Below are 16,107 nucleotides of genomic sequence, written 5' to 3'. Positions count from 1 at the left end.
AGAGTTCAAACACTGAGATGTTAGTACAACAACGAAAGATCCAGTTTAATTTGGATAAGAATTACCTAGAACGTAGAAAAAGAAAACAAGAAACTTGTAATATAATAACTACTTTATAGTCTCAGAGGATGCTCTCTGGTAAAATCACGTAACTACCAGACAAAAAGAAAAAGTCTACACTCCCACAGCTTTATCAGCGTACCATACATACATATGGAGATGAAGCCCCTCTTAATGTATTGACTACATGTTGTAAGATCTCAGAGGCTAATAAATAGATGGGAAATTTTGTTATATATAGAATCTGTGGGTGTATTAGGAAAATAGCAGGCCATTTTAAGATGCCTAATATAAATATGTACTATAATTATAATTTCATTGAAACAAAGTCTGATATGAGAAAGATTTTTAACCACCATTCCTTGATCCAAACAGTAACTACAGTTAGTGTTGAGTTTGATGAGATTGAATTTTTATATATATATAAAATATAAAATATATATATTATATATATAAAATTTTTATACACACACACAGAGTGAGAGTGTACTGCCTTTCTTTGATGCAATTATACACATTTATGCAAGCTTTGGCAATCTTTAAAATATTTCCCACACTACACTTTGTTAATATTCAGGGCATGTTTTATGTACTGATGTGATATAATCACATGGCAAAACTCAGAATGAAACTTGGTATTTACATGGCCAATGCTAAGTAATTTAAATACCATTGAAGCCCTGTCATCTGATAGAGGGCACGGCAGGCCTCACCTTTCTGCCTATATTTAATCACATATATTATTTCTAGAATTAAAATGAAAGAATGTACAGGCACATGTTATAGAAGAAACTACTGTGCTGATATTCAGCAGTGTGTCCAAAAGGTTATCTATATACTTACATAATAAACTTTTTTCAATGTTTATTGTATTTATTCAAAATTTATAGATCAATGGTTAGTTTCCTCATAACACACTTTATGAAAAAGTAGGAAATGAATGTTCTGATGTCTCCTCTCTAAGTTATAATTATTGTCATTAAAGATGAATAAATAAGCTCAACATGAAGCCTATTTAAAACTCAAGTCGAATTGTGGAATGATGCTTTAATAAAATAATGGTAAGCAAAATTAATGAAAACAACATAGCTTTTAAGACTTGTAAGCACACAGGGGAAAGTTGCAGAAAGAGAAACAAGATCTCACCTTGTGTGTCCAGTGCTTCTTGGAGTGTTCACAGGAGAAGTAAACCCATAGAGAAATAACTGCAAGGTTGGCAGCATTAATTCCATGTATGAATTTCTGCATTCCGAGATTGTCGTGTACGAATCCTGGAACCTGGAGGGTTCTGTTAGTGTGGCTGTACTTATTTTGCTGAGCACTTACTATTTGCAAACCACTACACTTGCATTTTTATTTTCTGCATCAAACTTTAAAAGTTTAGGAAACATTTATCATATGTAAAAAAGAGAAAATAGTCACAGGGTGGGTCCATCATTCCTTCCTTCTACATTTCTATGTTCCCACTAAGCAATAAGTCCGGACAATATGACAAAAGAGTTTTTCAATAAGAGACTATCCTTCTTAGAGTCTCATATAAAGTGAAGTATTTAGGAAGATCAGTATGCTAATGTAAATATTTATTTATATATTCTACCATCTAGAGGCCCTAATTTTTTGCCAACTTTAGTTTTAAATAAAATTGCTTACATGTAAACACACGCAGATGTATGCATGTAAATAAATGACTGAATAAATTATTGAAAATATCCCTATCTTTTACGTGCTGTTCACAGCTCACCCTATTTAAAAGTTCCCTGTTTTTTCATGGTTTTTCCAAATGACGTACTAGCAAGCCAAGGTAGTAGACATCTGCTTTCTCCCCTCCTAGAAGCTCAGAAGAAGCAATTGGATGAGAGTATAGAGCTGATCCAAGACGAATGTGTGTCAGAGAATGCAGACCACTCCACAGAGGAGCCTGCTGAAGGAGGGCAAGAAGCGGATGGAGGAGAGATGACTGATGGGGTAGAGGAGGACTTCGATGAAGATGGGGGTCACGAGCTGGTAGGAACGCAATATTTGGGGGTGTCCACATCTGTTGGGTGACAGCTATAGCATTTGATCAATGCATTCATTCTAAAATAAGGATTAAATCATCTGAGGCTTTTTTTTATCTTGTATCAATATATTTTAGGGAACATGAATATAGTGCTTTGCACACAGCAAGTGCTCAATACATTTTTTATTAATTTCAAGCATGAGGGTGAAAATAAGTACTATATAAGGTATATTAGGTATACATAAAGTCCCAAATGAAAGACTTTCTTCCCCTCATTCTTTAGTATGGAAATAATTTGGCATTTGTACAGTTAAATGTATGGATAGATATAATATGCTGATGACAAAAACCATCTCTTGCAAGACACATAAGACCTCCTTTTAACATTTATTTAATTTCATTCACTTGCTTATTTTGTCTATGCATGTGCATACATGCTTTTAAACTTGTATGCAGATCGGAGAACAGCTTGCTGCAGTCAGTTCTCGTTTTCCACCATGTGGAACCCAGGAAACACTCAGGTTGTCAGTCTTTACAGCAAGGACTTTCCCAGAGCCATGTCTTTTGGCTTCCTTTAATTCATAGTTTTACTCACTGATAGTAGTCACACACACTAGCTGCATGGCCATTCATCCTCTCCACAGTGGGCCTGCCATGGTGACCTCTTAGTATTATGTCACCTCATCATTTCCAGTGTCAGTACTGCTTGACAATCAATTATTATTGTTTGGGAATTTAGCTAAGACCTGATTCTTAAAAGTTTTGATTCCCCAATGTTGAAATCAGTACACTGTTCAGTTGCAAATACCCTTTCCTTGACAACTACACCAGACACTTGGTAAAAACATGTTGATCGGGGTTGGGGATTTAGCTCAGTGGTAGAGTGCTTGCCTAGGAAGCCCAAGGCCCTGGGTTCGGTCCCCAGCTCCGAAAAAAAGAAAAGAAAAGAAAAAAAACATGTTGATCTTTCATCGACCATGAAATTAAATACTATATCTCAAAGAAATTGATTAATAGTGATGGAGGATAGTGTGAATATTTGTGTGGGTGTACATTTGGGTTATGTGATGTTTATGTGACTAACTCTCAATATTTATAGATGATCTTAGTTATATATTACATAAATATATTTACTAGATATATAACAGGTTCTTCCAGGTAATAATATATTTGCATTTATTATAAAACCTATTTTTATGTTTTGGTTATTGTCATTGATATTTGATACGGTAGTAAACTTAGCAACCAATTCAATGAAATTGTAATATACCAGAATTCTTTGTTGATTTTTAACATCCAGCTTTATTTAAATGCCATAGAACATTCATTTATGCTTTCCAAATATAAACTTTAGATTGAGGTTTTCAGAATATGTGGTCTACCCACTACTTTAGAATTACAATGAAATGTATTGATCAAAGACAAGAAGGACTGACAAAGGTTTCTCAGTGCCTTCATAGACAGAGCCTTAACCTGATTACGTAATCTCTGGGCGTGTTTTCACCTGACATCTCTTTCAGTATTGCTTTGATGGCTCTACTAGAAGGATCTTATGGTGCTGTTCCCAATGGAACCTCTCTTCATTTGTTTCTTAGCAGGTTTGTGGATAGCTAGCCACTTCCTTCTTCTCTGAGATTTCTGTTTGCCATGTCTTCACTGTCAGCTTATTCTGTCAGATGAATCCCTTACATAGTCCTCATTTATGAGGCCAGGACACTGTAATTGCTATTTCTGACCCTTTGCCAAATTGAACTCACAGAATATCAGAGCTTTAAGTATTTTCTACAGACTAAAGATCTCTAAATCTACATTTCTTTTTCTCATTGCTTGATAGTATTCTTAGTTATTTTTAATTATTAACTATTGATTTTAACTAGCCATGACTGACCTTATACTGCTGTCCAATAAATATCACAGTCAACGTGGCTAGAATATTGTTAAGGATTTCGGCTGCCTTTCCAAGTCCTCCTCATTAAGTAAACATTGTCACTCATATATGCAATTATTATGACAATGAAAAGATAATATTTCTACTCTTTTCTTATTTATTAATTTTGCCTCCAAATCATACTCAAATGTGAGTTGCACATTCACCACAAATATGTTGGCCTAATCCATTCTTCTCTTCAGACTCTATCAGGCTGGAATGGTCTCTCCTCCAGATGAAGCAAACAACAGAAAATAACAGGAAACTATTACAACTAAAATGGCCATGTAGAAAAGGAGGAAGCCAAACATTCAGTACATTTTGGTTTTGACTTGTACTTCTGGTTTATATAGAGGGAGAACTGGGAGAAGGGGTTGTCCCTGGCTAAGCAGTTCTTTCTGGCCTATGTGCTGCTGTTACTTTTGTTCTTCAGGATACTACTAGCGATATCCTTTTCACAAGAAGAGATGGTCTGGTTCTTCTGAAATATTTGCTCTTACATAAGAGGGTGATCTGTCCTGAGGGGCTTTTCTACTACTAGAAAGAGGGTTTCAGGCTTAATACAAGGACTAAAGATTTTCAGGTGATATTTTGAGGGGAATGTAGAGAAAAACATTGTAAAACTGACAGTAAAATGCTTGGGTTTATTTTGACTTTTTGCTTTAATCCCCAAAAGAGGATGAGATAACTTGAGTGTCACGTTTTAAAACAGACCCTCCTTGCGTGATTGAACACATACATGTGCAAGATTGAGTGGAAATGTATTCCCAGCTCCCCATAAAGGAAACAGATACGAAATGAAGGCAGCTATTGATACAGTCTTTGCACAAAAGTAGTTTCTCTGAACCTTCACAGGAGGAAGGAAAGTGCGAAAGTGGTTAAAGAATAGAGAAATAGGACATAGCAATAGGATAAGGTCAAGTGACCCACTTGAGGATTGAGGTCAGAAGTGTGACATGAGTCACGGGAGGTTATGGTGGAAGTATCAGGATCCAAAGCCACAGACGGGAACCTCAGGAACTGAGAACCAAATGAGGAGCAGGTCAACGCACTCGTCCTGATCTCAGTCCAACTACTCAAAGAACTAAGGGATTAAGATATTTCCTGGATTGACAGACAAGAGTTTGTTTTAGTCCCAGCTCTCTGACCTAGTCAAATAGAATCACTAAACAAATAACTTTATTGAGTCTTAAGTTCATTGTGTGCCACAGAGTAAGATTAAGTCAGAAATTGCTTCATGTACTTGTGTGCATGTGTGCATATGTTTGTGCAGAGTTCTGTGTGTAAGCCCATGTATGTTCAGGTACATATCTGTGGGTAGAAGTGTTGCCTGCAAGTGGTGGTAGGGGACAGAGATCAATATTGTCTTCTTGGCTCTCTTTCTACTGTGTATGATGAGACAGAGTCTCTCACTGAACCTGGGGCTCATCGAATGGCTAGACTGGCTGGTCAGAGGACTGTAGGAATCTGCCTGTTGTTATCACCACTCCTGGATTAGAGTTACATTCTTTTCTTCCTTGAATTTCTCACTTGGGTGCTGAGGATCCTAACTCAGGTCCTCATGCAAAAACTGTACAGTCTGAGTTATCTCCCCAGCCCAAATCTAAAATCCATTTCCTTTGACCATATCTCTGAGTAGTCATGAGTCAGAGAAGCCACCTGTGTCTAATGGGACAGAACTTGATCGTGCAGCCATGTGTATAAGTTCAAGCCATGACAAAGTGACTGTCCAAAAATATTGTGCCTAGAAGCACCAAGATTTCACACTGAATATTTGCTCTACCATTAGAAGCTTGAAGAGCTAAAGAATTAAATCTTAGTGTATATGGTACTTAATTTAATAATGGGATTTGGAATAAAATAAATGAGGATGATTTAATAGTGAGACCTTCCTTCAGAAATAGAAATTAAGGAGTCAGACCCTCCTAGAGATTAGTCAACAATGCACTCCTCGCTATTATTTACACTCTTTGTCTCATTAACCAACCATATGAAACAGTTCGTCCCTGATGCTCAAATAAATGGAAGTAAAAGCACAAATTTTCTCTTTTGCTGTAACTTTAGAGGTGTGCAGAGGGATGACACAATGATGCAATGGAGCAGGTGGCAGAAGTCAAAAGATAATGTCCTTCACAAAAGCCCAGGAGGTTACCCAAGCAGAAGCACAATTTTATTCCAGGAAAATGAGCAGGAAAAGGGGGGATCTAATCTAAACCAAGTAAGGTCCAACACAATGAGCTATTGGTATGGCTGACAGATCCTGTTTGACACAAGATTAGAACACATACACTAGCTGGCAAGCAATATCTATTGAATATACACTGAGCGAAAAAAAATTGCATGCCAATCTAATCATGTATCATTAGAAACCTACTGAGAATGAACATGGTACTTGTCAAAACTTGCAAAAAATAGTTTCAGTGAATGCTTCAAGTATGGAATCATGTATCTAAGTAAATGACTTCTGTCTTGTAGCTCAGTGTCATAGAGACATGGCAGATTCCCTTTATGCACTAAAAACCAGACATGATCTTCATTTATTAGAAACCACCCAAAGCTAAAATTCTATGCTGCTAAAGTACTCTATACTGATTATTAGAACATTAAAAGCAAATTAGAATTAATTTAAAATTAAACTTCATACTAATGTGCTATATGCACACTATCAAAATGCCATTCTACTTTTAAATATACCTACTAGCAAACATTTACAGGGTTTTAATAAATGATTGCCATGAGCTTGTACTGTGAAGAAAAACAGAATGAAAATCTTACTTTTTAAACCTAAGAATTTTCTGATTGTTAGGGCCACAGACCAAAGGAGTGAGAATGAATGAAAAGCATGGGAAAGAGCTCTTAGGAGAAGAATAGCACACGCTGCGCATGGTCAGTACAGAATCTTGGTAGGAGGGGTTGGGAGCTCCACCTTGAAAGGTGACAAACTAAAGAGACAACAGTACTTCTGTCAAGGAATGAAACTTCTGATCATTATTCATGGTCCTTAAATAATTTTAAAGAATATTTAATTGGAATTGAAGTACTTTAGAAGCCTTTTCAGATGACTTGGTAGGTGAGAGCATTAGCTGCACAGCTGTGATGACCTGAACTCAAATCCTCAGAACTCATGTAAAAGTCAGGCAGGGTCATGAGTGTCTGTAACCCTAGTGTCCAAGACCACATAGAGACTTGGTGGGACTTACTGGTGTCCTCAGTAAGATACTCTTTCTGAAGAGAACAAGATAGAGAATTTTACCAATGGCATTGAATGTGTGTTTATAGCCTCTATAACATGCATGAACACTCATCTGCACACACCACACTTATACACCCTACACACACATTCTCATTGAGAGAAGAAAATGCAGATGGTTATGTAGCTTAGGAGACAGGATAGGTAAGTTCACAAATAAGGTGTTTCCTGTTCAAATGCTCCCATTCTCTTTCTTTATTTCCAACAAATTCATATTGTTTCTTATAGAAATAAAATCACAAGTAAAAGTAGGGAGAATAAAAGCACTTATCCTTCTGCTAATTCACAAAGACAAACAGGCTCTTTCCTAGTGCAACATTTTCCTGACCAATTTATATCTACTACCTTGTGGTTGAAAGAGTGAGTCTCTTTGCAACAACTAAGTGTAAAACCCACAAAGCAAAACCATCAGTGACCTAGAGATATTACAGCTGAGCAAAAGCATTTGAATGGATTAAGGAGAATTTGAGTTCATTTGAATCCTATTTGTAATGACTTTTGCCTTTGATGTCAACAGGCAACCTTATCAAGGCAGTAAGAATCGCAGCATTACCTAGGTGGACATGTGGTATTTAGGCATACAGGCAGAGTACTATGTTGTAATTACTCTTCCAGGATTTAGCAAAGCATTCAACTAAACAATAAGCCACCTGAGTCTTCCAGCTATTGAATTTCTGTGCATATTGGGAATGATCTGACCACAATCTAACCCTGCAGTTGAAAAGCACGCAAATAAGGCATTGTGGTAAAAATCACTGAAAACTGAAAAGCCCAGAGCATTCTGATCAATATTTTTGGCCTTTGTTTGGAGGAAGCTAGGAGATATCTCCTTTTTTGAAAGTTCTTTTTCTTTATTATGGTGAAGTTCTTCACCTGGATGTTCTCCTTGCTTTTGTTTCTTTTGTTATCATTTAAATTAAAATGCTAGCTAGAGGAAAATAGACCTATTAGAATGGCAAATCACAGGGAAGTAAAAGAAAGTGGTTTATTAGTCTATGTAATAATATACTTTTTTGTTTCAATAGGACATCTAGAGACCCTTACGTTGAACGCTGTTGGTCTATCTCATGCTACATAGTTCCTGTTCTCCTTAGGTTAGAAACTGAAGAGAAAGGAAAGACATCTAAGTATGAATAGTGTCATGAATAGAAGAAAAAGCCAAGATACATTATGTCCTGCCAGCCAGTTAAATATGCCTTCCTTACAGAAATGACTTCTGGCTGGGAATTTGATAAGGAACTCTGGCTGTGCTAGCTAAACATAAGGACAGGAAAGTGGTCTGTTTGGATTTGAGTTGAGAAAGGGAAGACTCATGATGGTTAATTTTTCTTGTCAACTTGATTGGATTCATAAATACTTAGGGTATTGATAAGTCACACCTGTGTGTCAGTCTATGAAGTTGTTTTCAAGGATGGAAAACACATCCTGACTCTGGCAGCATCAGTTGATGAGTTGAAGTCTAAAATGAAATTAAAAGGGAGAAAATGGAGAGGCTAGGAAAATGGTTCAATGGATAACATGCTAGCTATAGGCGTCCAAGACCTGGGTTCAAATTCACAGGGCCCACATAAAAGCAGAGTATGATGGTGCACTGCTGTAACCACAGTGCTGAATCACTGAGACAGGTCTCAGCTAAATGGCCCGCCAATATATGCCATGTGGTGGGAATCTTCTTCAGGCTCACTTAAAGTCTCTGTAAAAAAAAATGTAGTCTAATTAATTGTTTGGGTAGAAATTATTTGAATTTGTCATTGAAGGAATGTGGACACAATGTTAATAAGGCAGGAGGAAAATACTAAAACCAGGAAAATGAGGAGAAGAGGTGTTAAGAAGGGCAATATCCATTTCCATCTAGGGTTTTTGAAGACCCAGGAATTAGAGGCCACATGTTGTTCCCTGCCTTTATGGTTGTCTGATCGTAGTGCCTGGATTTTGTTTCTCACTATCCAAAATTCACTGATGTAGAAGCAGCATTCCTCTTAGAGAAACAGGCAAAAAAATCTGTTCTTTGGCTGTAAGGGCATCTAGTCCCTGTCAGTTCTGAAGCACCACTGCTGCCAAAGAATTAATCTGTCTTTGGATGGTAAGCATGATTTGGGTCACTTCTTGGAAATTGATGTCAAGCTAAGAGAACTTATTGTATAGGTTAGGGAAATAGTCAGCCATGCCATTCCAGCCCCAGCATCTATAGTTTTTCCTGCAGTGACCAAGAATGGCATGGTCTGAACTGCCCTGTTGTTATGTAGGGCAGGTATTTTGTCTACAACCGGAATTGGTAGAGGATCTTTTCTGTGAATTACTCCTAATTCAGGGGAAAAGAACACCAATGTGAAAACACCTGACCAGCTGGCAGGTAGACAATGATATATCTGAGTTTTTCAGAGAATTGACATTTTCTAGACTCTAGGATACTGTGGCAGAGATAAGGTATTGAGGCTTATGGTTCTATTGAAGTCTAATGGAGCTTAGCATTCCTACAGAATGTGTCCCTGATGTCTTAAACCTGTCTGTCACACCAAAAAGAGAGATGGAGAAAAGGTATAAGGTCCTGGCAACATTGGAGTCGGAGCAACTGATAAAAGGTGAGGTGAGGTTGCTTGGCAGGATTACTGGAGAAGCTGTAAGTGGCAGTTGTGAGTTAGCTCCAGTGTGTACAAATATGCAGCTATCTTTAAGGTGACCAGATCAGGTAAGTTGGTTGGCCAAGATCAGGGTCTGAAGCAGAAGGTGAAATGACAGATTAGTAACATTTATAAGGGGAGATGTCAAGGAAGTAAGGGCCTGGGGAGAGTGTCCTATTTTTCTGATTTCTAGATGTTTGACAATTGAGACATAGTGTCTCTGAATGTGACTTTCTGGGGACCCAGATTGGTTTGTACGATAGAGCTTACTAAAAATGCCTGTTTCCTACTTGAGATTCCCTGGGTCTTAAATATAAAAGAAAAGGGTTGTGTGTTGTTGGTAGAAAAACTGATTGGTCTGTGAACCTAACATATATATCTGGCAAGACCAATGTGGGCAGCCCCCATATTTGTCTGGCCATTTTTACAATCATCTTTTGTCTGGCTGAAGACAAAGCAAACAATGAGGTCATAATATTTAGATGGAATTATGGCCATAGGGATGATAGCAATTTGGATTGGCTTCTGGCATCCAGCTATGGAGCAGTTTTCTGACCCTATTTGGAAAAACTGTTGTCAGTGGGGGTTTCTTGAACCACGAATCTCCAGATGTTAAGTGCTACCCTGGATAGAAACAAAAAGGAGGGAAGGATCAGAAGACCATGTCTAATTCAGTGGGGTCAAGCGTAGCTGCTCTAGTAGAGTCTCATTTTTCTGGGATTGGGGACCAGGTGGTTGGTCTCCATGTCTTCTGGAACTTAAAAGAACAGGGTCCTATTGGGTTCAATGTGTAGGAAAAAGAGTCATTTTGAGGTGGGGTGGGAGGTTTGGGGTAAGACAATGAGAGAGTCCCAAAAGTTTAACAGCTAAAGGAGTCACAAAAGTTATCTTGAAGAGGCCCTACCATTTAGGCGAGAGAAGTAAGGACTGATGATCTGGAGGGGAGGAAAGAACTTGATCTCCAATGTTGACAGACAATGGGCAGGGGACAGTGTGTGGTCTTGGTAGATGGCAGTCAGCAAAGTTCCATAGGAGACAACAGAGGTGGCAAAGTAATGGGGTAAGTAGGTTATTAGGGAGGAGAGAACATTTAGGTGAAAGACCAGGAGTTAGGACCAGATATTCATACATGAGTTTAAAAGGTGAAATGAAGAGAGTTTGCTTGGAGAGGGCTCATACCCAAAAAAAAGCCAGGGGTAGATGTTTTATCCAATCAGCGTGAAGTTCCTGTGACAGTTTGACAAGAGTGGGTTTTAGGGAGCGGTTAGTTCCTTCTATCTTAACTGAAGACTGGGTGTGAAATGTAATATGAAAATTCCAGGGTATGTCTAAGGTTTGTGTGAGAAATTTAGAAAGTAAATTGAGGACCATTATCTGACTGGAGGGAGGCTGAGACACTGAATCGGAGAACGATCTCTTAGAGAAGATGAGAGACTCAATGAGCACTTTTGTTAGTGCTGGGGAATGCCTCCACCTACCCTGAGAATGTGTCCACCGGGAGGAACTTTGCACATTTGACAGTGAGCATGCGGGTAAAGTCAAGTTGTTAGACAGTTCCAGGAAGGAAACCTCTAGCTTAATGAGCAGGAAAAGGAGTATTATAGTACCTGGAGTTGGAGTCTGACATCTGAAAGATTTTGCAAAAGACAGTAATAGATTTTAAGAAACACAAGTCCTCAGGAATAGGCTGTAGGTAGGTTTTAACAAAAGAAGACAATGCTTGGCTCTTAGGATGATAGAGCTGGTGAAGATAGGTCAGAGTTTGATGAGTGTCAGGCAGTGAGGCTGGGGATGCCGGTTGTAGTATAAGAATGCCCTGTGGTGGATGAGATGAGTCTAGGCCTCTAAGGCCACAGCTCTAGCTGCCTTGTTGGCTCAATTGTTTCCCTTGGAGGAAATAGAGTTATCTATTTGATGTGATCTGCAATGGACAATTCCAATAATTGTGGGAAAGATGGGAGACCTTTAGCATGGCCATAATTTGTTTTACATTAGTTAATGATCCTCCTTTTGTATCAAATAACCTGATTCTTTCCAGATAGTAGCATGGGACAGGAGGGTATAGAAAATGTATTTGGAGCCTCTGTAGATGTTTGGGGATTGTTCCTCTGCCAATTGAAAGGTTCAAGTAAGGACTATTAGTTCAGCCTACTGATTGGTGCCTCAACTACCTCTGTGTCCGACACTATGGCATAGCCAGCTATTCTGCCCTCTTTGTGGAAAAAGGAGCTGACATTTATATACCAGGTATAGACGGCCTGAAGCAATGTGCCCTCCTGTATGTATGAAGGATGAGGAAATAGTTTCTTTAAGGTTTCAGTACAGGAGTGAAGCAGGGAATGGTTGGTATTTGGTCGAGAAAGAAGATTAGAAATATTAAGAAATGGGCAGAATTGGAAACTCTATTAGTGCTACCTGAAGGGAAAGAACCCTGGAGGAGGTGGAGTTTGTAAGTTGTTGGAAGTTAGGAGCTGTGATGGTTATAGGAAGAGAAAACAGTTATAGGAGACCAAAAAGTTAGTTTTTTGGACTCTTAAATAAGGAGCTCAGCAGCTACAAAAGTACAAATATAAGGTGCCCATCCCTGGATGGTTAGGTCTGTTTTTTGACAGGTATGCTACAGGTACAAAAGAGGGTCCAGATGGTGGCCTAGGACTCCGAGGGCAAATCCCTCATTTTTGGTTTCCTTTACATAGAGCGAGAAAGGGCAAGTCAGTCAGGGAAGTGTAAGGCCAGGCTTGAAGGAGAGCCTCCTGGAGCCTTTGAAAAGGCTTGGTAACAGTTTCAGAAGAAGTTTGTAGGCAGGGCCTTATATGCTGCTTCGTATAAGGGGTGGGACAAGAGGGAAAAGGAAGAACCCCAGGAAACTAAAAAACTGGCTATTCCTGGGAATGAAAAATTCCTTTCTTTATAGAAGGAACTCTTCGAGAATCTAATGTAAATTGGATTCTTTCTATCTAAGATAACAGACTTATGAATTGGGGTAATTGTTAGTCCCAAATGGGTTACCTGAGAAGGAGACAGTTGGATTTTAGAAGGTGAGACTCTGTAGCTTTGACTGGAGAGGAAATTTAAAAGAACAGAGGTGTCAGCTTGGCTAACTTCTAGAGAGAGACTACAGAGAAGAATGTCATCTACACAATGGAAAATCTTAGGCTTAGGGAGAGACAGAGAAAGTAAGTCAGAAGCCAGGGCCGAGCCAAATAAGTGTGGGCTGTCCCCAAATCCCTGAAGTAGAACAGTCAAGGTGAATCGGGTAAAAGAGTGTGTGTCAGGGTCAGCCCAGGTAAAGGCAAATATGTTCTGTTACTAGGCATTTAGGGGAATAGAGAAAAATGCATCCCTTAGATCTAGGACTGAGAAATAAGAAGTTCCTGAAGGGATAGTAGAAAAAAAGCATATAAAAGCATATAAGCTGCAGCAGGATGGAGAGGCACCACTGCAGAATTGATGCTCCTGAGACCTTGAACCAGGCGATAGGTGCCATTAGGTTTCTTAATTGCTAATATAGGGGTGTTAAAGGGGGAAGAGGTAAGATGCAGGAGTTTTGTTTGTTTTTTTTTCTCCTTAGGAGGTCAGGAATGATAGGCTTAAGTCCCCTGAGGCTCTGGAGAGGGGGCATTGAGCTTGGGAGATGTACTTGTAGGGTCCTGTAATTGGATGACAACAGGAGAATGATGTTTAGCAACAGAGGAGTTCTGGACATCCCAGACGTGGGGTCTACCTGAAAGGCTGGCAAGGGAAACAACATCTCAGATTTAGTAGGTTGGGTGACTAGAAGGAAGAGGAAGAGAGGTTTAGCACGTAGGGGATAGCAAAAGAAATAGAGGCTCCCAACTGAGCTAGAAAATCCCTTCCCAATAAGGGGACTGGACACATTGTCATTACTGAAAAGGAATGGATGAGAGGAACACCCTTAAAAATGCAACTAAGTGGTGGGGTCTAGTGAGGAAGGTAAGGTTGTCCTCCTACTCTGACAATAGGGGAACAAGAAGGAGAGGTGAGTCCCCAAAGCTCAGCCAGGACCAAGTAAGTGGTCCCAGTGTCTTAGAGGAAGGAGATGGGGCGCCCAAATGCCATGGTGGCTACCTGGGGCTCCCTGCTGGTGATGGCAGTGATCAGCTCAAGGGAGCTCAGGCCTCTTCAGTCATCCATAGCCAAGCCTAGAAGATAAGCTAGAAGGTTACCTGAGAGTGATGTCCCTCTGTCCTGAGCAGTGTGAGGGCAATCACCAGCCCAATGTCCTTCCTGATGGCACTTTGTGCATGACCTTGGTGGCTTGCAAGCCTTCACCCATTGACCTTATTGACCACATTTGTAGCAGAGACCTGGTGGTTCCCAAGCCATAGAAGACCAGGAAGCCCAGGCAGCTGGTTGCACAGCCTTTTCCAGAATATGGTATTTTTGTCTGCAGGCCTTTTCATCTCCCCTGATGATACACTTTAAAGGCCAGTGCCAAGATGTCTATCTATGGAGTTAGGGGTCCCCTCTCCAAATGTCTAAGTTTGGCCTTAATGTCGGGATAGATCTGGAAAAACAAGAGGCAGGTTGTTAATCATTCTCTGGCTAAAATATTACCTGGGTAATTATAATTCCATTGAGGATCCTAGTCAGGTACTGTCTCAGATCCAACCGGATACGCTGAGTCTGTCTGGTGAATCTCATCTGCATGTATTCTAGCCTATTCCCAAACTCTCCTGTGCTTACCAGAAAGTAAATTATCACTAAGAATCCTGTGTACATCATGGAAAGTCAAGCTATAAATACTGATTAATATACTGAAATTCTTTAGTAAAAGCAGCAGAATTCGCAGTATAAGATCCCAGTCTCTTTTCTATTTGAGAAGGCTCATCTAATGAGAATGGCACATGTACTCTGATTAGGCCATTTAGCCCAGCAACTTCCCTTAAAGGAAGGATCAATGCTGGATTAGGCTGAACGGGGGAAGAAGTAGAAGGCTTGGCTGTACATTTAGAGCAAGTGATGGGAGGGCTGGAAGTAGGTGCCAGTGTAGAATGACTGAAGCGAGCCTTCCGATCAGGGACTAGAACCTGTCTTAGACCCAAAGAGAGAGAGCTTCAGAGACCAAGCAGAAGGTCTAGGTAATGGAGCTGAAGTGGATTATCTGGAGCAGTTTGGAACTTCCTCATTTAAGGAATCAGCCTGGACGAAGTAATTTTTGTACTTGAAATTTGACCTGCTTCTGAAAGAAAGCCCTTTACGGTCAATGCCAGTGGTCCCACTGACAAAAAGCACACAGGATACAGAGGAGTCTGGCTCCGGGAATCTGATAGAAGCCAAGCTTGTGGATTTAGATTTTTTGGAAGCTCTGGAAGATCCTGTGTCAGCTCCACCCGTGTGTCCTTGAGCCTAGATGTCTCCTTCCTGCTGCGCCTTTTGTGAATGTGCCGTAATACTGCCAAAAAGACCTGGATGCAGTGATGAATGTGGTATAGCAGGAGAACTTGGAGCTGAGAAGCAAGTATGAAGGCCTCAGCACGAAGTATTTGGAGATGGGGAAGATCGTTGATGGTTTTGAGGAGATCCTGTACAAATCAATGGAGGCGTCTGAGAAACAGAAGGAACTGGCTGAAGACAAAATCCGAATGGTTTTAAAAGAGAGAGACCAACTCACTGCAGTCCGTGGAGAAGCTCTTCTATGACCTTTTCAAGCAGTTTGAGAAGCAGAAGGAAGTGATTGAAGGCTACTGGAAGACGAAAGCTATTGGAAGATGCTTTGGTAGTCGCAAACGAGTCTCGGCCCAATGTTAGAAGAAGTTGCACACTCCTGGACAAATCACGGTCAAGCCAGCGCAGGTCTCTTGTGGGAGGCTTTATTAACAACGGCGTCTCTAAGGGGTGGGTGAGGCAGAAGTGAAGAAGAGAAAGAGCTGTGGGTAGAGGGGCCATGACACAGGTAACAAATGCGCAGAGGACCGTAGAATGGGTGCCACGGCAAGAAACCAATGTTCTCCCCTAGAGATGACATAGTCGCTGAGTTCAGGAGCCAGCTGGAAACAGCTTCTGGCTATCCACCTGATGCTAAGGATTTGAACAGTTTTTAATTTCAGCTAAAGAACTTTGTGTAGCCCATTAGAAAATTTTCTCCCCTGGCATTAAGTGGCATATTTCATAACCCAGACCTCTTATCTGCAGTGTTTGGCCAAACAAGTTCAAACCCCTGTGAGTCTAGAAACTGCTTATCTGAGACCTCGCAAGACTCAGTGCTTTTGTCTGTAAAGCGGAGTTG

The 16,107-nt window shown here is 40.1% G+C and overlaps 1 protein-coding gene across 9 annotated transcripts in view; it reads left to right on the top strand.

Annotated features, from left to right (window-relative positions):
• The window catches only part of Ralyl (RALY RNA binding protein-like), a 787,740-nt gene that overhangs the window by 735,677 nt on the left and 35,956 nt on the right, over positions 1–16,107 (top strand). For 5 of the 9 annotated variants that reach the window (XM_087618536.1, XM_087618540.1, XM_087618534.1 and 2 more), the window contains one exon: positions 1,892–2,064. In XM_087618536.1, coding sequence (XP_087474662.1) covers positions 1,892–2,064 — 173 coding nt within the window. 9 annotated transcript variants of the gene reach the window in all.

The sequence above is a fragment of the Rattus norvegicus genome, chromosome 2 (genome assembly GCF_021556685.1).
Source record: "Rattus norvegicus strain SHRSP/BbbUtx chromosome 2, alternate assembly SHRSP_T2T, whole genome shotgun sequence".
Lineage (NCBI taxonomy): Eukaryota > Metazoa > Chordata > Mammalia > Rodentia > Muridae > Rattus > Rattus norvegicus.
Note: the sequence above shows the minus strand (reverse complement) of the source record. Positions and strands in the feature narration are given on the sequence as shown.